Source organism: Gigantopelta aegis, unplaced genomic scaffold, assembly GCF_016097555.1.
Source record: "Gigantopelta aegis isolate Gae_Host unplaced genomic scaffold, Gae_host_genome ctg2949_pilon_pilon:::fragment_5, whole genome shotgun sequence".
In the NCBI taxonomy this organism is placed as follows: domain Eukaryota; kingdom Metazoa; phylum Mollusca; class Gastropoda; order Neomphalida; family Peltospiridae; genus Gigantopelta; species Gigantopelta aegis.
The window spans coordinates 8,430-25,955 of record NW_024533112.1 but is presented as its reverse complement, the minus strand read 5'-3'; the positions used below and the strand labels follow the sequence as shown (position 1 = coordinate 25,955).

Here is a 17,526-nt window from a genome sequence, read left to right as displayed (position 1 = left end):
ATGGATTCGAAATTCCCGCACATGGTAACTTGAAGATGCCCACACTCAGCATACAGGATTTCCCTCCAACAGTGATGTGCAGGACATTAAGTCATTACTTCATACAGATGCAGTCATGTTTGTGTTTCCTTCCTCAGACATTGTATTTGTTTAATACTGATATTTCTTTGATGTGCCTATTGAGGTCTTCATAATCTAGGGGTCAGTCAAGTACATGTGTTTCAATGGAATAGGTTTAAGGAGTTGAGGTACTCTGAATATCCATGTTGTCTCTACATATATAGCTGAGCACACACACACACACATCTGACAGTAAATATCTTCAGGAGTATTATTATTATTTTTATTTTTTTCAAATATGACATATTGCATTTGTACAAAACTGTACAAAATACATGTGCTTTGTGAGGTGTACATTAAATTAGGTTGCACTGTAGAAAGAACAGTTTCAGTGAGGTTGTCAGTTTAAGTCAGAAGACACCAGATCCTGGTTGTCATCAAAATACATGATTAGCCACCTTTTGAAAAATGTATAGGTAGCACTAAACCAATTAATTCCCGGCTGGGTCGAAGTTCGAGGTGCACCAAACTTTTGATAGAGAAGTTAACCCCACAAGTCCTGTGATTGGTTATAAATGTGAGTGTGTTGGTTGTAAAAAAAATTAGTTTCATCTGGGCTAAAAATGTATGCAATTTTATTTGATGTAGTACCACAGTGTCAAGTAGCCTTGTGCTTGGAACATGTATGGGGTACCTGTAAAAACAAAAGTACTAACATTTTGTGCGAAACTAGGGGTGCTGTAGAAACATCTGGTTATACCGAAAATGAGCCATGAAAGGTACCATTTTCTGCAGTTAATACTTTAAGGTAGGGGTTGCAGTACTGATATTTATAGGTCATAGTTTGGTTGATATATTGCATATAGTGTTTTTAAACACAAACGTTAACATGGTCACCTATGGGATTTTAATTGGTATAGTCCAACCTATAAGGACAGTGTCCTATGTATAATGCATTTATCCTCTATTCTGAATAATATATTTTTCAGATCTGCTATAAGGACACTGTTCTATATGTTTATTACATATTCTGAATAATATATTTTTCAGATCTGCTATAAGGACAATGTCCTATATGTTTATTATATATTCTGAATAATATGTTTTCCAGATGTGCTATAAGGACGATGTCTTCTGGATTTAGCAGTAAGAACACCAGGTTTCCCTGCAGTAAACTCCAGGATCTGTTGGCTGCTAATTGTGAAGATGATGTCAGAAATATGGCCGACACCTGCAGGTTGAATGTTACCAATGGATTTGGGTTTTTTCAGAAAACCAGTTATGTTGGTGATAATGTGGTAAGCATTTACTTTTCAATCTCGATATATAATGTTTAAAGCATAAACAACAAAAGAATTGGGCACAAGTTTGCCAACTTACTAGACCCTCTCCTATATACACACAATATAATGGCAATTACTTAATTATAATATAATTGTAATGTATATATATAAAATTTGTATACAAATGTATTTTAATAACAGTAATTGTTTTTTTTATTATAACTTTTTTTATTATTTAAAAAAACCCAACATTTATTATTTTTTAACCCAATCAGTGAGTTTACGAGGTGTGATCAAAAAGTTCCAATACTACGCCTCTAAAACAGCAATAACCAAAAACTAATTTTGGCCGCCGCCCCCTTTGAAGTAGCCACCTTGTGCAGCGATACAAAGCTCCCAGCGCTTCTGACACACTTGGAATGCCTCCTGGAAGTCACATCCTTTAAGCAAGTCAAGAACCATCTGCGATTCGCGCTAAATTGCCTCCACTGTTTCAAAACGGTAACCCTTCAGATTGGACTTCATCTTGGGGAAGAGAAAGAAGTTGCAGGGAGCCAAATCCGGCGAGTAGTGGGGATGAGAAGAGACGATCATGTTGGTCCTAGTGAAAAACTCGCGTATTTTCAATGCTCTGTGAGGGGGCGCGTTGTCATGATGGAGCACCCAATTGCCATCGGATGTGAGGATTGCGTGAACTGTTCCAAATGACACGTTGACGATGTCAGCAAATTCCTTGATGGTGATCCAACGATCCTAATGCACAATTCGTTCAATTTCTTCGATATTTTCGGGGGTTGTGCTCGTGGAGGGTCGCCCTGACCTCTCGTCATCTTCCAGTGACGTTCTACCCCTCTTAAAGCGAGAATGCCACTCAAAACACCTCACCCGGCTCATTGCTTCATTGCGATAGGCTTGCTTAAGCATTTCAAGGCTCTCTGTTGCTGATTTCCCGAGTTTGACACAGAATTTGATGTTTGCTCTCTGCTCAAGTTTCAGGTCCATAGTCAAATTGCAAATAAGCAGGTACACGTGGTCACAAAAATGCATGTAACACAGATCCCGATGTTGAACGCGTGACGTACATGGCATACTGAATAATGAAAATCACTGCTCGCTCCTGCTGCATGTAACACAGATCCCGATGTTGAACGCGCGACTTGACGTGGCATACTGAATAACGAAAGTCACTGCTCGCTCCTGCTGCATGTAACACAGATCCCGATGTTGAACGCGCGACGTCACGTGGCATACTGAATAACGAAAGTCACTGCTCGCTCCTGCTGCATGTAACACAGATCCCGATGTTGAACGCGCGACGTGACGTGGCATACTGAATAACGAAAATCACTGCTCGCTCCTGCTGCGTGTAACACAGATCCCGATGTTGAACGCGCGACGTGACGTGGCATACTGAATAACGAAAGTCACTGCTCGCTCCTGCTGCATGTGCATGGCCATGTTGCGCTCCGTTTGTTTGCAACAGGAACAGTCTCTGAACATTTGGATCGCACCTCGTACAAACTCAGAATGGTACCTTTAATATAAACTCTCAAGGGTTTATTATGCACAGTCATGATGTGCTTAGTTTGAATATTGGAAGCAAACCTACATGTATTTCTACTCCTCGGACGATGGGCAATCAACAAAAGTAACAGGACCAATACAAAAAAGTAAATAAATAAGATAATTGATTCTAGCATTCATTAGTACAGTAGTTGTATATACTGTCTTTTTTTTAATATAATGAAAAAGGAAAAATAGACCTGTGATACAGGTCTACATTGATAGAAGAAATAAGCAGAATTGGTCTAACTGACAAGCACATCTAAGTGTGAAAACTTACAGTGCAGAAGCTCAGCGCCTGCGCAAATCACGTAAAGTTCCAGTTCTACTGGCATCCCGCTAAATTAAGAAAAACAAAGCTGGCCATTGCGTTTGTAGTTGACCTAGATAATGTAGATAAGCGAGCATTGCCAAACTATAGTGATGTGGTGGACCTTATATGTACCAAACAGAACTGGATCATCCATTCTAAATGCTTAAATAATAAAAATATTCCAGGGACTGCAGCTTTAATTAATTAATGTGCTTTAGTAGAGTCACTAAAAAAAAACTAATTTTTAACTCCCTACCCATTGCCAAATGAGCCAATTGCTAATTTTTATACAAAATGGCAACATGCCATATTAGCCAATTGCTAATTTTTATACAAAGTGGCACATTACTTTTTGCTACCAAAATTTTATCTAAAGTAGCCACTTAAAAGGTTTTTCTTCAATATTTTAAAGGAAGATCTCTACATATCTAAGCCTTTATGAACTGATCTGTTTTAAAAAACACATCTGTTCAGGGTATACATTGTAGGCTGCAGCCCATAAAATATTAGCAATTCCAGGGCTGGCTCTGGGTGATGAGAAATCTTTGCCAAATTATCTCAAAAATGCAATTTAACCTATAGTTATTTCCACTCCAACAAAATATCAATCATTACATGTTTTTCAGCAATTAAAATAAAATTTGGCGAATGGCTGAGCGACATGTAGTCCTGAATTTGGCAAATTTTCAAAGAAAATCTGTCTGCAAATTCAAGTTCCATTTACTATGATTTAGCCAAACAGCAAAAGCGACGGTAAGTAAATGACAGATGATTTGTTTTTAATCTGTGAGTTTTTTGGTGAATTAGTAATGAAATATATTCGTCAAATTCAACTTTAATTCGCATTTGGCGATTTGGCGAGCGACAGTTTTTCATTTCAACAATTTCCGTGCTTATATCCAATATCCTTATATCCAGGTTCAAGCAAGCTGTCCTGGGCACACACCTCAGCTATCTGGGCTGTCTGTCCAGGACAGTCGGTTAGTTGTTAGTTGTTCGTGAAAGAGAAGAGGGTGTAATGGCCTAACACCTACCCACTGAGCCCTTAAAATTAAGAACTGGCTCTATGTTTGAGCCGGTACCGGGCTGTGAACCCTGTACCTACACTGTACCAGCCTGTAGTATGATGGCTTAACCACTGCGCCACCGAGGCTGGTGGCAAGCGACAGCTTAAACCCTGTGTATTTATTAGTTAACGGTGATGAATGTGTTTAGTTTATTGTAGGTCTGGTCCAGTGAAACAGCACCTGAAGAATGTCTACAGTATTCTGTCGATCGGGATGCTCACGGCCTGTGTTGGAGCCTATGTCCATCTCTTTACCGGGATCATGCAGGTTCGCTCACACTTACTCAGATTGGCTCACTTTCATTATTCACGCTTGATGTGTTGCTCTTGAGTGAATTTATATATTTACTCACAGTAGATTTAGTCACACTTAAAAACACATTTATTCATAATGTAATGCATTAAATTTACTCAGACAGGATGAAATACATTGGAGGGCAGGATGTAGCCCAGTGGTAAACTACTCACACAGGATGAAATACACTGGAGGGCAGGATGGAGCCCAGTGGTAAAGCACTCACATTGATGGGGGGCAGGATCCCAGTCTAAGATTGGATGAAATACACTGGGGGGCATCAGTGGTCTCATTGTGATATACATTCTCGTTCAGGATGATGCCCACCATGACTGGTATAAATCACTGGCTGTTGTATGGTACTATTCTGTCTGGGGGGGGGGGGGGGGCAGGATGGTGCTGGTATAACAGGATGAAATCCCTTGGAGCCCAGTAAAGTACTCAATAGAGAAATATAGAGAGGATTAGCTCTGGTAAAGCTGTCACACAAAATCACTGGGGGGGGGGGGGGGGCAGGATGGAGCCAGTGGTAAAGTACTCACACAGAATTACATTGGGGGGGGGGGGGGCAGGATTTACCCTTGAGGGCGCATTCACACAGGATTAAATACACTGTTAGGGCAGGAATATAGCCCACTGGTTACTCATACAGGATGTTACAGTATGAGGGCAGGATGGAGCCCAGTGGTGGCATTTTGATGGGCAGTCCGTCTAATTTTTCAGTGGGCTCATTGTCCTATTTTCGTTCAGGTGATACCACCATGACTGGTATATCACTGGCTGTTGTATGTACTATTCTGTCTGTGGGATGGTGCTTATAAAAGATCTCTTGCTACTAATAGAGAAATATAGAGAGGTTTTTCTCTAAGACTGTGCATCAAAATCACTAAATGTTTGACATCCAATAAAGAAGCCAACATTTACATTTAAATCATTTACTCTTGAGGGCAATTCCACAGTTACTCGTGTTACACCAATATATCCACTTTTATCATAACTGTTACAGTATGAGGAAACTTTGGATTTTAATGTGTTAATTTTTTGCATTGTCCTTTTTTGTAACGCAAGTAACCAATGTTTACACATTCACAGTATGAAAACTAATCATCATATTTCCTTTTTCTTTTTTTATAATATCCATTGATTATTTAACTAATAAAATGTAATAAAAAAATAAGTGGCAGCAAAAACTAACTTGGTGTTAGTGAGAAGTATGTTGGCATAATTATTCATACAATGGTATTGTTCTATTAAAATAAAATGTTGGTAACTGGCGTTACATATTTTTCAGTTACTCGCGTTACAATTTTTGATGTACACTGTATCTGTGTCATGTTTCATGTCACTGTTGTTAAAAATTTGTGGTTTCACTACCTGTAGTATGTATTAGTGTAGGAAAGTATCAAGTGTCGTTTTGTTAGAAACAAGAAATAAATGATGGAGAGGAAAAAGTAGCTATTTTGGTTACTCGTGTTACATTGTGCTAGGTGGTCTGTTTGACCAAGAATTACAAACATAACATATCATATTATGTAAGTGCAGTGGGTGTAACATGTGATTAGATATGCTATTAAATAATATATGCAACCTGTATTTGATTGTATAAAGCATAATTTATGTATTATGGCTTTAAAAATATGCTTTTATTGTATTTATTTGTCAAAATAATAGGTGCCTATTCAACATGCAATATTTTTTTGGCAACAACTTCAATGACAATTTGTTGTTTTTTTATCCATGAACTTCAGCATATTGTTGATCACAAAACACTTTTATTCATTAAAATAATTGATATTTAAATTTTGAGTCTTTGTCTGCTTCGTCATGGAATTGCCCTTGATGGAGTAAAGTTCTGTACACCTGTTCGCACTAGATGAGTTACCTTTGCTCCCACTTGATGAAATAAGCTTAAACTGACACTTCGTGATTTAGATTTCCTCATACATCAGGCTGAAAATTTAGCATGATTCAGTGCTTCCGCTAATCCCAGATTCTGGGTCGGAAGCGTAGGATCATGAGACGGAATCCCGAAATATCTATATTAAATCATGTTTATGATACTGGTGGAGTCCTGAAAAACGTTCCCCCAAATTCAATGCCTGTACTATCTCATGGTCCATTCCTTGACATGGTGAGGTAGCTTGCATGTCTCAATGACTCAGAGAGCTACATGTATGCCAGCTGGAGCATCAGCTCCTGGTAGGGTCACCCAAGCTGGACTGGTCAAATGGTAGAGACTAGGCTAATATGGACTGGACAGACAGAGGACGTAAGTCAAGAAAGACAACTGTCTAGGAGAAGCAAACTCCAAAATCAAAACTGGGCTGGAGACGCTCAGAATCCTAGTAAGGAAACTCTCCTAGGAGAAGGAAAAGTCCAAACTTAAACCAAGTCCACTGAAGTCAGAGAACAGAAGCTGTGCATCAGCATCAGCATAATCGTGAAAACCGAAAGGAAATGTCTGTATATGCACCACCCTCTATGATCAATGCCTGTACATAATGTCTGTGTGTAAACACATATAATTTATTACATACAGAATACTAAACAAGCTTGCCTGTCATACCATTTTTTTATGAAATGAGTGAACAGGTTTGATACTAACAATGTCCACAAGTTTCATAAAAATGGTATGACAGGCAAGCTAGTTTAGTAATTTGTTTTATTACAAACCAACTGCAAAGAAGCCACAACGCAGAAGTCAGTAGATGTCAATACCTACTACATGTTGATCTACGTCACACCAGTATTACACTAGTTAGATATTGAGTGATTGTTATGACATTAGCAGTATCTTACACTGGTGTGTAATAAATATCAATTATTATATAAATTTTTTTAAAATGTTTTGATTGCAGGCTGGCATGCTGATGGCTCGGTTGGCCTGATGATGTGGTTGATGTTGACCAAACACAGCAAGGAGACACAGCTCAAATGACTGGCCATCTTCTCCAGATTCACCTTCCTGTCCGGTACGTACAGTCAGCACGGCAGGGCTCAAACTAGGAAGTGAAGTATGGCCTGCTGTTTAGGCATGTGAAATGTCCAATGAAACGTGGGAATCTGCCTCTTTTTAAACTTATTTCCACGCAAAAAAAAAACAAGTTTTCGCTTTTATTTGTTGCCAAAACATTTTTCCCCTCGAATTTATAAAATCTGAACAAAACTGAAACCGGTTTTTGAACGAATCGAAAACAGACTGGAAACGGAAACGAATTGCTTTTACAATTTCCCCACCATTACTTGTTTACGCGATATTTTGTTAAAGCATGAAATGGCAAATTCTAAGCAAACTTTTTATTGAACGAAAATCGGAAAGAGTTCGACCCGTACACCTCTATATCAAAGGCTCTAAAGACTAACTCTAGCCCTATCCCTAAAACTACCCTAACCATTGAAAGGAGGGTGCGGGTCAAACTCATGCCGAAAAATCATCGCTAGGTCTGGTTTTCGAAAAGATTAAAAAGCCTGGTTTTGGATGTTGTAAACTGTGTTGCAAGAAGGTCAACTATGGCAATCGAGAATTCGTGGCACTTGAAAACCACATAGTTTTGAACAAAAAATATCATTTGCAGAGTTTGATGATTATCATAAATGGTAAATGTTTTATAAGTTACAAATCCAGGATCAAACAATTTAAATTATAATAATCATCCATGTAAAATTAAATTTGATTTTGAAGAATTAAACTAAACAAATGTAGTGTGAAACCACTTCAGACTACAGGAAATGAAGTCTTAATATTTAACAACAGTTCAGGGAGGGTGGGCATGCCCCCAGACCCCCCTAAATAGGCAAACACCCTCAGGGTTGGCATTGATACATTTTATATTGGACACATTTTCCTCTTTTGTTTCAAACTCATTGAACCATCCATCATGTGGTTATAGTTCTGTGTGTGTGTTATATTTCAGGACTGTCTATGGGCCTACTTCTCAACATGGCGATTCAGATCAAGCCGTCCATCATGTGGTTATAGTTATGTGTGTGTGTTATATTTCAGGACTGTCTATGGGTCTACTTCTCCACATGGTGATTCAGATCGAACTGTCCATCATGTGGTTATAGTTCTGTGTGTTATATTTCAGGACTGTCTATGGGCCCACTTCTCAACATGGCGATTCAGATCAAGCCGTCCATCATGTGGTTATAGTTCTGTCTGTGTGTTATATTTCAGGACTGTCTATGGGCCCACTTCTCAACATGGCGATTCAGATCGAACTGTCCATCATGTGGTTATAGTTCTGTCTGTGTGTTATATTTCAGGACTGTCTATGGGCCCACTTCTCAACATGGCGATTCAGATCGAACTGTCCATCATGTGCTTATAGTTCTGTGTTTGTGTTATATTTCAGGACTGTCTATGAGCCCACTTCTCGACATGGCGATTCAGATCGAGCCATCCATCATGTGGTTATAGTTCTGTGTGTGTGTTATATTTTAGGACTGTCTATGGGCCCACTTCTTGACATCGCGATTCAGATCAAGCCGTCCATCATGTGGTTATAGTGTGTGTGTTATATTTCAGGACTGTCTATGGGTCCACTTCTGCACATGGTGATTCAGATCGAACTGTCCATCATGTGGTTATAGTTCTGTGTGTTATATTTCAGGACTGTCTATGGGCCCACTTCTCAACATGGCGATTCAGATCAAGCCGTCCATCATGTGGTTATAGTTCTGTCTGTGTGTTATATTTCAGGACTGTCTATGGGCCCACTTCTCAACATGGTGATTCAGATCGAACTGTCCATCATGTGGTTATAGTTCTGTCTGTGTGTTATATTTCAGGACTGTCTATGGGCCCACTTCTCAACATGGCGATTCAGATCGAACTGTCCATCATGTGGTTATAGTTTTGTTTGTGTTATATTTCAGGACTGTCTATGAGCCCACTTCTCGACATGGCGATTCAGATCGAGCCATCCATCATGTGGTTATAGTTCTGTGTGTGTGTTATATTTTAGGACTGTCTATGGGCCCACTTCTTGATATCGCGATTCAGATCAAGCCGTCCATCATGTGGTTATAGTGTGTGTGTTATATTTCAGGACTGTCTATAAGCCCACTTCTTGACATCGCGATTCAGATCAAGCCGTCCATCATGTGGTTATAGGGTGTGTGTGTGTTATATTTCAGGACTGTCTATGGGCCTACTTCTCAACATGGCGATTCAGATCAAGCCGTCCATCATGTGGTTATAGTTATGTGTGTGTGTTATATTTCAGGACTGTCTATGGGTCCACTTCTCCACATGGTGATTCAGATCGAACTGTCCATCATGTGGTTATAGTTCTGTGTGTTATATTTCAGGACTGTCTATGGGCCCACTTCTCAACATGGCGATTCAGATCAAGCCGTCCATCATGTGGTTATAGTTCTGTCTGTGTGTTATATTTCAGGACTGTCTATGGGCCCACTTCTCAACATGGCGATTCAGATCGAACTGTCCATCATGTGGTTATAGTTCTGTCTGTGTGTTATATTTCAGGACTGTCTATGGGCCCACTTCTCAACATGGTGATTCAGATCGAACTGTCCATCATGTGGTTATAGTTCTGTGTTTGTGTTATATTTCAGGACTGTCTATGAGCCCACTTCTCGACATGGCGATTCAGATCGAGCCATCCATCATGTGGTTATAGTTCTGTGTGTGTGTTATATTTTAGGACTGTCTATGGGCCCACTTCTTGACATCGCGATTCAGATCAAGCCGTCCATCATGTGGTTATAGTGTGTGTGTTATATTTCAGGACTCTCTATGGGTCCACTTCTCCACATGGTGATTCAGATCGAACTGTCCATCATGTGGTTATAGTTCTGTGTGTTATATTTCAGGACTGTCTATGGGCCCACTTCTCAACATGGCGATTCAGATCAAGCCGTCCATCATGTGGTTATAGTTCTGTCTGTGTGTTATATTTCAGGACTGTCTATGGGCCCACTTCTCAACATGGCGATTCAGATCGAACTGTCCATCATGTGGTTATAGTTCTGTGTTTGTGTTATATTTTAGGACTGTCTATGAGCCCACTTCTCGACATGGTGATTCAGATCGAGCCATCCATCATGTGGTTATAGTTCTGTGTGTGTGTTATATTTTAGGACTGTCTATGGGCCCACTTCTTGACATCGCGATTCAGATCAAGCCGTCCATCATGTGGTTATAGTGTGTGTGTTATATTTCAGGACTGTCTATAAGCCCACTTCTTGACATCGCGATTCAGATCAAGCCGTCCATCATGTGGTTATAGGGTGTGTGTGTGTTATATTTCAGGACTGTCTATGGGCCCACTTCTCAACATGGCGATTCAGATCGAACTGTCCATCATGTGGTTATAGTTTTGTCTGTGTTATATTTCAGGACTGTCTATGGGCCCACTTCTCGACATGGCGATTCAGATCGAACTGTCCATCATGTGGTTATAGTTCTGTGTGTGTGTTATATTTCAGGACTCTCTATGGGCCCACTTCTCGACATGGCGATTCAGATTGAGCCATCCATCATGTGGGTATAGTTCTGTGTGTATGTGTTATATTTCAGGACTGTCTATGGGCCCACTTCTTGACATGGCGATTCAGATCGAGCCATCCATCATGTGGTTATAGTTCTGTGTGTATGTTATATTTCAGGACTGTCTATGGGCCCACTTCTTGACATGGCGATTCAGATCGAACTGTCCATCATGTGGTTATAGTTCTGTGTGTATGTTATATTTCAGGACTGTCTATAGGCCCACTTCTCAACATGGCGATTCAGATCGAACTGTCCATCATGTGGTTATAGTTCTGTGTGTGTGTTATATTTCAGGACTGTCTATGGGCCCACTTCTCGACATGGCGATTCAGATTGAGCCATCCATCATGTGGGTATAGTTCTGTGTGTATGTGTTATATTTCAGGACTGTCTATGGGCCCACTTCTTGACATGGCGATTCAGATCGAGCCATCCATCATGTGGTTATAGTTCTGTGTGTATGTTATATTTCAGGACTGTCTATGGGCCCACTTCTCAACATGGCGATTCAGATCGAACTGTCCATCATGTGGTTATAGTTCTCTGTGTGTGTTATATTTCAGGACTGTCTATGAGTCCACTTCTCGACATGGCGATTCAGATCGAGCCATCCATCATGTGGTTATAGTTCTGTGTGTATGTGTTATATTTCAGGACTGTCTATGGGTCCACTTCTCGACATGGTGATTCAGATCGAGCTGTCCATCATGTGGTTATAGTTCTGTGTGTGTGTTATATTTCAGGACTTTCAATGGGCTCACTTCTGGACATGGCGATTCAGATCGAGCCATCCATCATCCCGTCAGCGTTGATGGGGACGTTGGTCATCTTCATCAGCTTCTCCCTCGCATCCATCTACAGCAGCAATGACAGGACCTTCCTCTACATGGGAGGTGAATAACATAACTCTACATCTACAGTGAGCAATGACAGGACCTTCCTCTACATGGGAGGTGAGTAACGTAACTCTACATCTACAGTGAGCAATGACAGGACCTTCCTCTACATGGGAGGTGAATAACATAACTCTACATCTACAGTGAGCAATGACAGGACCTTCCTCTACATGGGAGGTGAGTAACGTAACTCTACATCTACAGTGAGCAATGACAGGACCTTCCTCTACATGGGAGGTGAATAACATAACTCTACATCTACAGTGAGCAATGACAGGACCTTCCTCTACATGGGAGGTGAATAACATAACTCTACATCTACAGTGAGCAATGACAGGACCTTCCTCTACATGGGAGGTGAGTAACGTAACTCTACATGGGGGGTGAGTATCATAACTACATATACAGTGAGCAATGACAGGACCTTCCTCTACATGGGAGGTGAGCAATGTAACTACATGGAAACTGAGTAATAGGACTCTACATATGAGGTGAGCAACATAACTCAACATATGAGGTGAGCAAAGTAACTCTACATATGAGGTGAGCAACGTAACTCTACATGAGAGGTGAGTAATGCGACTAAATATAAGGTGAGCAACTTAACTACTTGGGAGGTGAGTATAGTAAAGTTACATATAAGGTGAGCAATGTAACTCAACATGGAAGGTGAGTAACATGGCTACATTTGAAGCGAGCAACGTAACTTAACTTGGGAAATGAGTAACATAACTACATGGGAGGTGAGTAACATAACTACAAATGAGGTGAGCAGCATAACTCTACATTGGAGGTGAGTAACCTAAAACTTTGAACGCAAATATATATATATGTATATGTATAAGGATTAGATTTTTTTGGTAAAGTCAAAACAACGTCATAACCGTTTCTATTTGTTTAAATGTTTTGAGTTTAGGACTATTTATTATAAAGTTGCATTCCAGTTCATCTGTTCCCGTTTTACACAAAGAGACTACACAAAGTGTTAAATTTACCAGCATTGCATTTTGTCACAATCAGTTTTGCTTGTACAATAAAGGAAATTGCATTTTATAACCATCTAGTTTTAAAAAATGTTTGGGGGACAATACCTCCAGACCCCCCTCCACCCTAAAATCTCAGGTGCTTGGCGTTATTGATCTCAGTCAGTTACCCCACCCAGTTCACTTGACAAAGATCCTTTTTTTTTCAAATTACGCACCCCACCCCAAAGTAAATCCTGCAGCCCCTGCAATTAAGAAACAGCTCAGGACAACAACAAAAAAATGAATATAGTACAGATAGTACAGAGCAAAGAAAGTGCTGTGAAGAATTAAAAACTCCACGGTCCTGCAGATTGCTGTGGGCAATTGCAAGGGTTGGTACGGGCGTCAATAACCATACGTATTGTAAGTTTAAAGGGACATTTAAAGTACAAATATTAGAACGATCAGAAACACGTTTAATATACAGCCACTAATATTTTATGCAGAAAAATATATTTGATATGTAATTACAGTAGTCAAAAAGTCTCTATTAGTCGATAACATCTTAAAAATTGCAGCAAACTCAGAAATGTCCCTTTAATGTTCACTATTATAAGGCAGTATTCTGTATGGTTTCTCTGTCTCAGGAGTCCTGCTGTCTGCTCTCTCGTGGATGATGCTTCTCACCTTTGCGAACATCTTTTTTCGGCTCACAGATGATCTACAATGTGAGTATATATCACAAGCAATCATATACATGTTCGTTGTAAGCAAGACGTTCTAAACAAAAGTTGAGGGGATGATTTATATAAGATTTGTATATATCTATGTTTTTTCTTCTTCTTTGTTGTTTTTCTTTTTTCTTCTTCATTGTGTGTGTTTTAGCTAGTGTGATGAGGTAGACCATATTTATTTAAGACTTGTATTTATGGTTTTTTGCAGGGTTTGGTTCACATGCAGTATGTGTTAGCTAGTGTTAGCTAGTGTGTTGGGGTAGACCACATTTATTTAAGAGATACGTTTAGGGTTTTGAGTGTCTTTTTTAGTTCATGCTGTATGGTGAACTGATTCTGTTGTGTGTGCTAGCTAGTGTGGTGGTGTAGACCACATTTATTAAAGAGATACGAGAGGTGATTGATAAGTTCGTGGCCTAAGATAGAAAGAGTCAGTTTTAGGAAATCAAATAGTAATTTTTCAACATAGTCCCCTCCTACATTAACACACGTAGTCCAGCGATCATGGAGCAAACGGCTCCCTTCTGTGTAGAAGGTGCCATTTTGGGCATTTGAAGTTTGTTGTGGATGACTGCATGGATGCGTTCCTGGGAGATACCCAACTCAGTGGCAATGTAACGCTCCGTTACTCATCTGTCTGCCATGATGATGTCATGAATCTTGGCAATGGTCTCTTGTGTGGTGACGGTGACTAGCCTTCCCGGATGGGTATCGTATTCCAGACTCTCCCTGCCACGTTTGAATTCAGCAGCCCACTTCTTCACCATGCTGTATGAAGGAGCATCCTCCCCTAGTGTGACCACCATGCCTTCATGGATCTCCTTGGGTGTTAAGCCCTTGAGACCGAGGTAGCAGATGATCGCACGATGGCTGATGTTGTCCATATTATCAGAAACCACCGATGCTCAATGTTTAATTATATGTAACAGAAAAACAACTCAAGTTAGTAACTTCAAACATTCTCAGATTCTGTATAATCATTCAATAAGTTGAACTGCACACAAATTCAGTGAAACATGTGCAGCTCATGTACTGCTGCCTTAGGCCACGAACTTATCAATCACCCCTCGTATATTTATGGGTTTTTTAGTTCATGCTGTATGGGGGACCAATTCTCTTGTGTGTGTTAGCTAGTGTAGTGGAGTAGACCAAATTTATTTAAGCGCTAAATATTTGTTTTTTTATATGTGTTTTTTTTTAGTTACGTTGTATGGGAGGCTGATTATCTTGTGTGTGTTAGCCAGTGTGGTGGTGTAGACCAAATATATTTATGTTTTTTTATATGTGTTTTTTTTTAGTTACATTGTATGGGAGGCTGATTATGTTGTGTGTGTTAGCTAGTGTGGTGGGGTAAACCACATTTCTTTTTAAGACCTATCTCTATGGGGTTTTTTTCTTTCTTTCTTTCAGATCACACTGTATGGCAGACTGATTCTGTTCTGTGCATCCATCCTCTTTGACACGCAGCTCATTATCGAAAAACGTCTCCTTGGGGATGATGACTACATCTGGTAAGTTACTTACAACCGGGGTCAGAATCGCCAGCATATGTGTTTGTATTAAAAAATGTCAATAAATTGCGATACGACAAACCGTATTGCAGTATGTATTGCGATATACATGTATATCTGATATTTATGGATTTGTTTAATGAAGGCAGAAGCGAAACAAATCCAATTGTGTAAATTTAACATAATGAAATAAATAATAAATAAAAGGAATAAAATATATGAATTTTAATTACCATATATATATATATATATAACGTACGAGTATTCAGTACTGTGTCCGGAAAGTTAATAACAGATAACACCGCTGGGACGTTGGACAGCTTGCGATAACTCCAGGGAACATTTTTGTACTCTACTAGGACCTACCTTTAATTACCGGTAGAATTCCCCCACGTTTTGTCCAGACAAAAATCGTGAAAACACCCCCCAAACCAACATTACAATGACAAATATTCCACATACTAGACTGTCACCTATATCGAGGGGCGGGACATAGCCCAGTGGTAAAGCGTTCGCTTGATACGCGGTCGGTCTAGCATCGATCCCTGTCGGTGGACCCATTTGTCTGTTTCTCATTCCAGCCAGTGCTCCACAACTGGTGTAACAAAGGTCGTGGTATGTACTACCCTGTCTGTGGGATGGTGCATATAAAAGATCCCTTGCTGCTAATTGAAAAGAGTAGCCCATGAAGTGGCGACAGCGGGTTTCCTCTCTCAACATTTGTGTGGTCCTTAACCATGTCTGACGCCATATAACCGTAAATACAATGTGTTGAGTGCGTAGTTAAATAAAACATTTCCTTTCTTCCTATATGTCACCGGCCTCGGTGGCGTCATGGTTAGGCCATGATTGGAAGCCAGTTTGGAAAATTATACATTATTGTGATAAGACTTAGGAATTTGTTGACTTAGATTTTAGGATAGCACATAACATTATATTAAGATATTCCAAATTATTTAAGTAGCATCTAGCCAATGTCTTGTTTGTTTTAAACAAGAAGAACATATGTGTCATTTATTGTTGTATTGTGATGAACTTTATGATTTCATTTCTATTTTTCATGAAATATGTATTTATATGTTTAAGGATAATGGTTTTTCTTTAGAATTGTTAAAACAATTATTGCTTTTTGAGTGTTACTTCAAAATACAAATTTGCTCAAATGAATTCATCAGTGCTTTGCTCTCAATATATAGAATATCAGTTTTCAAAAGACGTTTAATAGCGGAATCAAGGGGTGTAAATATTAATATTGTTAAGTCTTTTAAGCATTATATGCATCAGTACTTCTTAATACTTTTAAATCAATATCGCTTTAAAAATAGATTTTCTGCATTTATTGATAAATATATTAAAAATAATATTTTTCTTGATCTAAATAATGGTGAATTAGTTTTTAAATACCCACTTGAAAACTGATATTTATATTTAGTATTTTTCTTTAAAATGTCATATTATCTTATAAGATCAATATCCCTCAATTTTCTTTTAATGTTTATGTGTGTTTGTGTGAATGTGTGTGTGAGTTTGTGATAAATGTGTGAGTGGTTCTATGCGAGAGTATGTGCGTGGATATGTGTGAATCTTTTAATGTTTGTTGCGTGTGTTTGTGTGAATGTGTGTGAGTTCGTGATAAATGTGTGAGTGGTTCTATGCAAGAGTATGTGTGTGGATATGTGTGAATCTTTTTATTATTTTTATTTGTAAATTGTATGTATATGGGTCATTCCACAGAAAAGGTAAAAAATTATGGATGATTTTGTCCCCATCCATTTATTCAGTAAAAAATGACTTCACTTTTATCATTTATATGAAAATAAATATTGTGGATCATGCTTTAGCAAGAACATAAACATTCATCATTTCAATAATAATTATTTCACCGAAACTGATAGTCAAAAACCAAATTTTATCTAATTTGTCCACTAAGTTACTGTCCCAAACAGTAAGTCTACACATACAGTCTGTTGTATGAACCAAATAAACAGGTAGTATTATTTTTCATTCAAAACCATTCTATTTTGGATAGGGTCCATTGTTGAAATCAATTATATAAATGACACAGTTGTTGAGACTATAGAAATTATTTAGGATTTACTTTGTGTCCCCATTTATTATGTCCACTATGTTATTATTTTATTTTAGACAAGTACAGTCACTGAGAGATACATATATACTCACCAGATGGCAATGCAATCCCTGTCAGTAATGAGAAGCATGGTTTTGATCAGATGTGACACATTTCTAATTTATTTTCAATTTTGGAAACGCGAGTCAGTCGTACCTTTATTATATGTCTGCAAGGTTACCAATGTAGTAATCC

The 17,526-nt window shown here is 39.0% G+C and overlaps 1 protein-coding gene and 1 pseudogene across 1 annotated transcript; one reads left to right on the top strand and one right to left on the bottom strand.

The window, feature by feature from the left end:
- Positions 1 to 1,817: 1,817 nt before the first annotated feature.
- LOC121391776 (histone-lysine N-methyltransferase SETMAR-like) lies at positions 1,818 to 2,345 on the bottom strand. The gene is made up of 2 exons (XM_041523285.1): positions 2,229 to 2,345; positions 1,818 to 2,096 (listed from the first exon to the last, which is right to left on the bottom strand). Exons 1-2 carry the CDS (start codon positions 2,343 to 2,345, stop codon positions 1,818 to 1,820), a joined length of 396 nt encoding a protein of 131 aa, XP_041379219.1.
- A 448-nt stretch (positions 2,346 to 2,793) lies between these two features.
- LOC121391775 lies at positions 2,794 to 15,425 on the top strand (annotated as a pseudogene).
- The last annotated feature ends 2,101 nt before the right edge of the window (positions 15,426 to 17,526 follow it).

What these genes read in the sequence shown, in the direction of transcription:
- LOC121391776 (XM_041523285.1), bottom strand. Translation starts at nt 2,345, where the DNA reads ATGGACCTGAAACTTGAGCAGAGAGCAAACATCAAATTCTGTGTCAAA. An exon ending in GCAATGAAGCAATGAGCCGG is followed by an intron (nt 2,097 to 2,228) that starts GTGAGGTGTTTT and finishes ATTGTGCATTAG; the next exon opens with GATCGTTGGATCACCATCAA.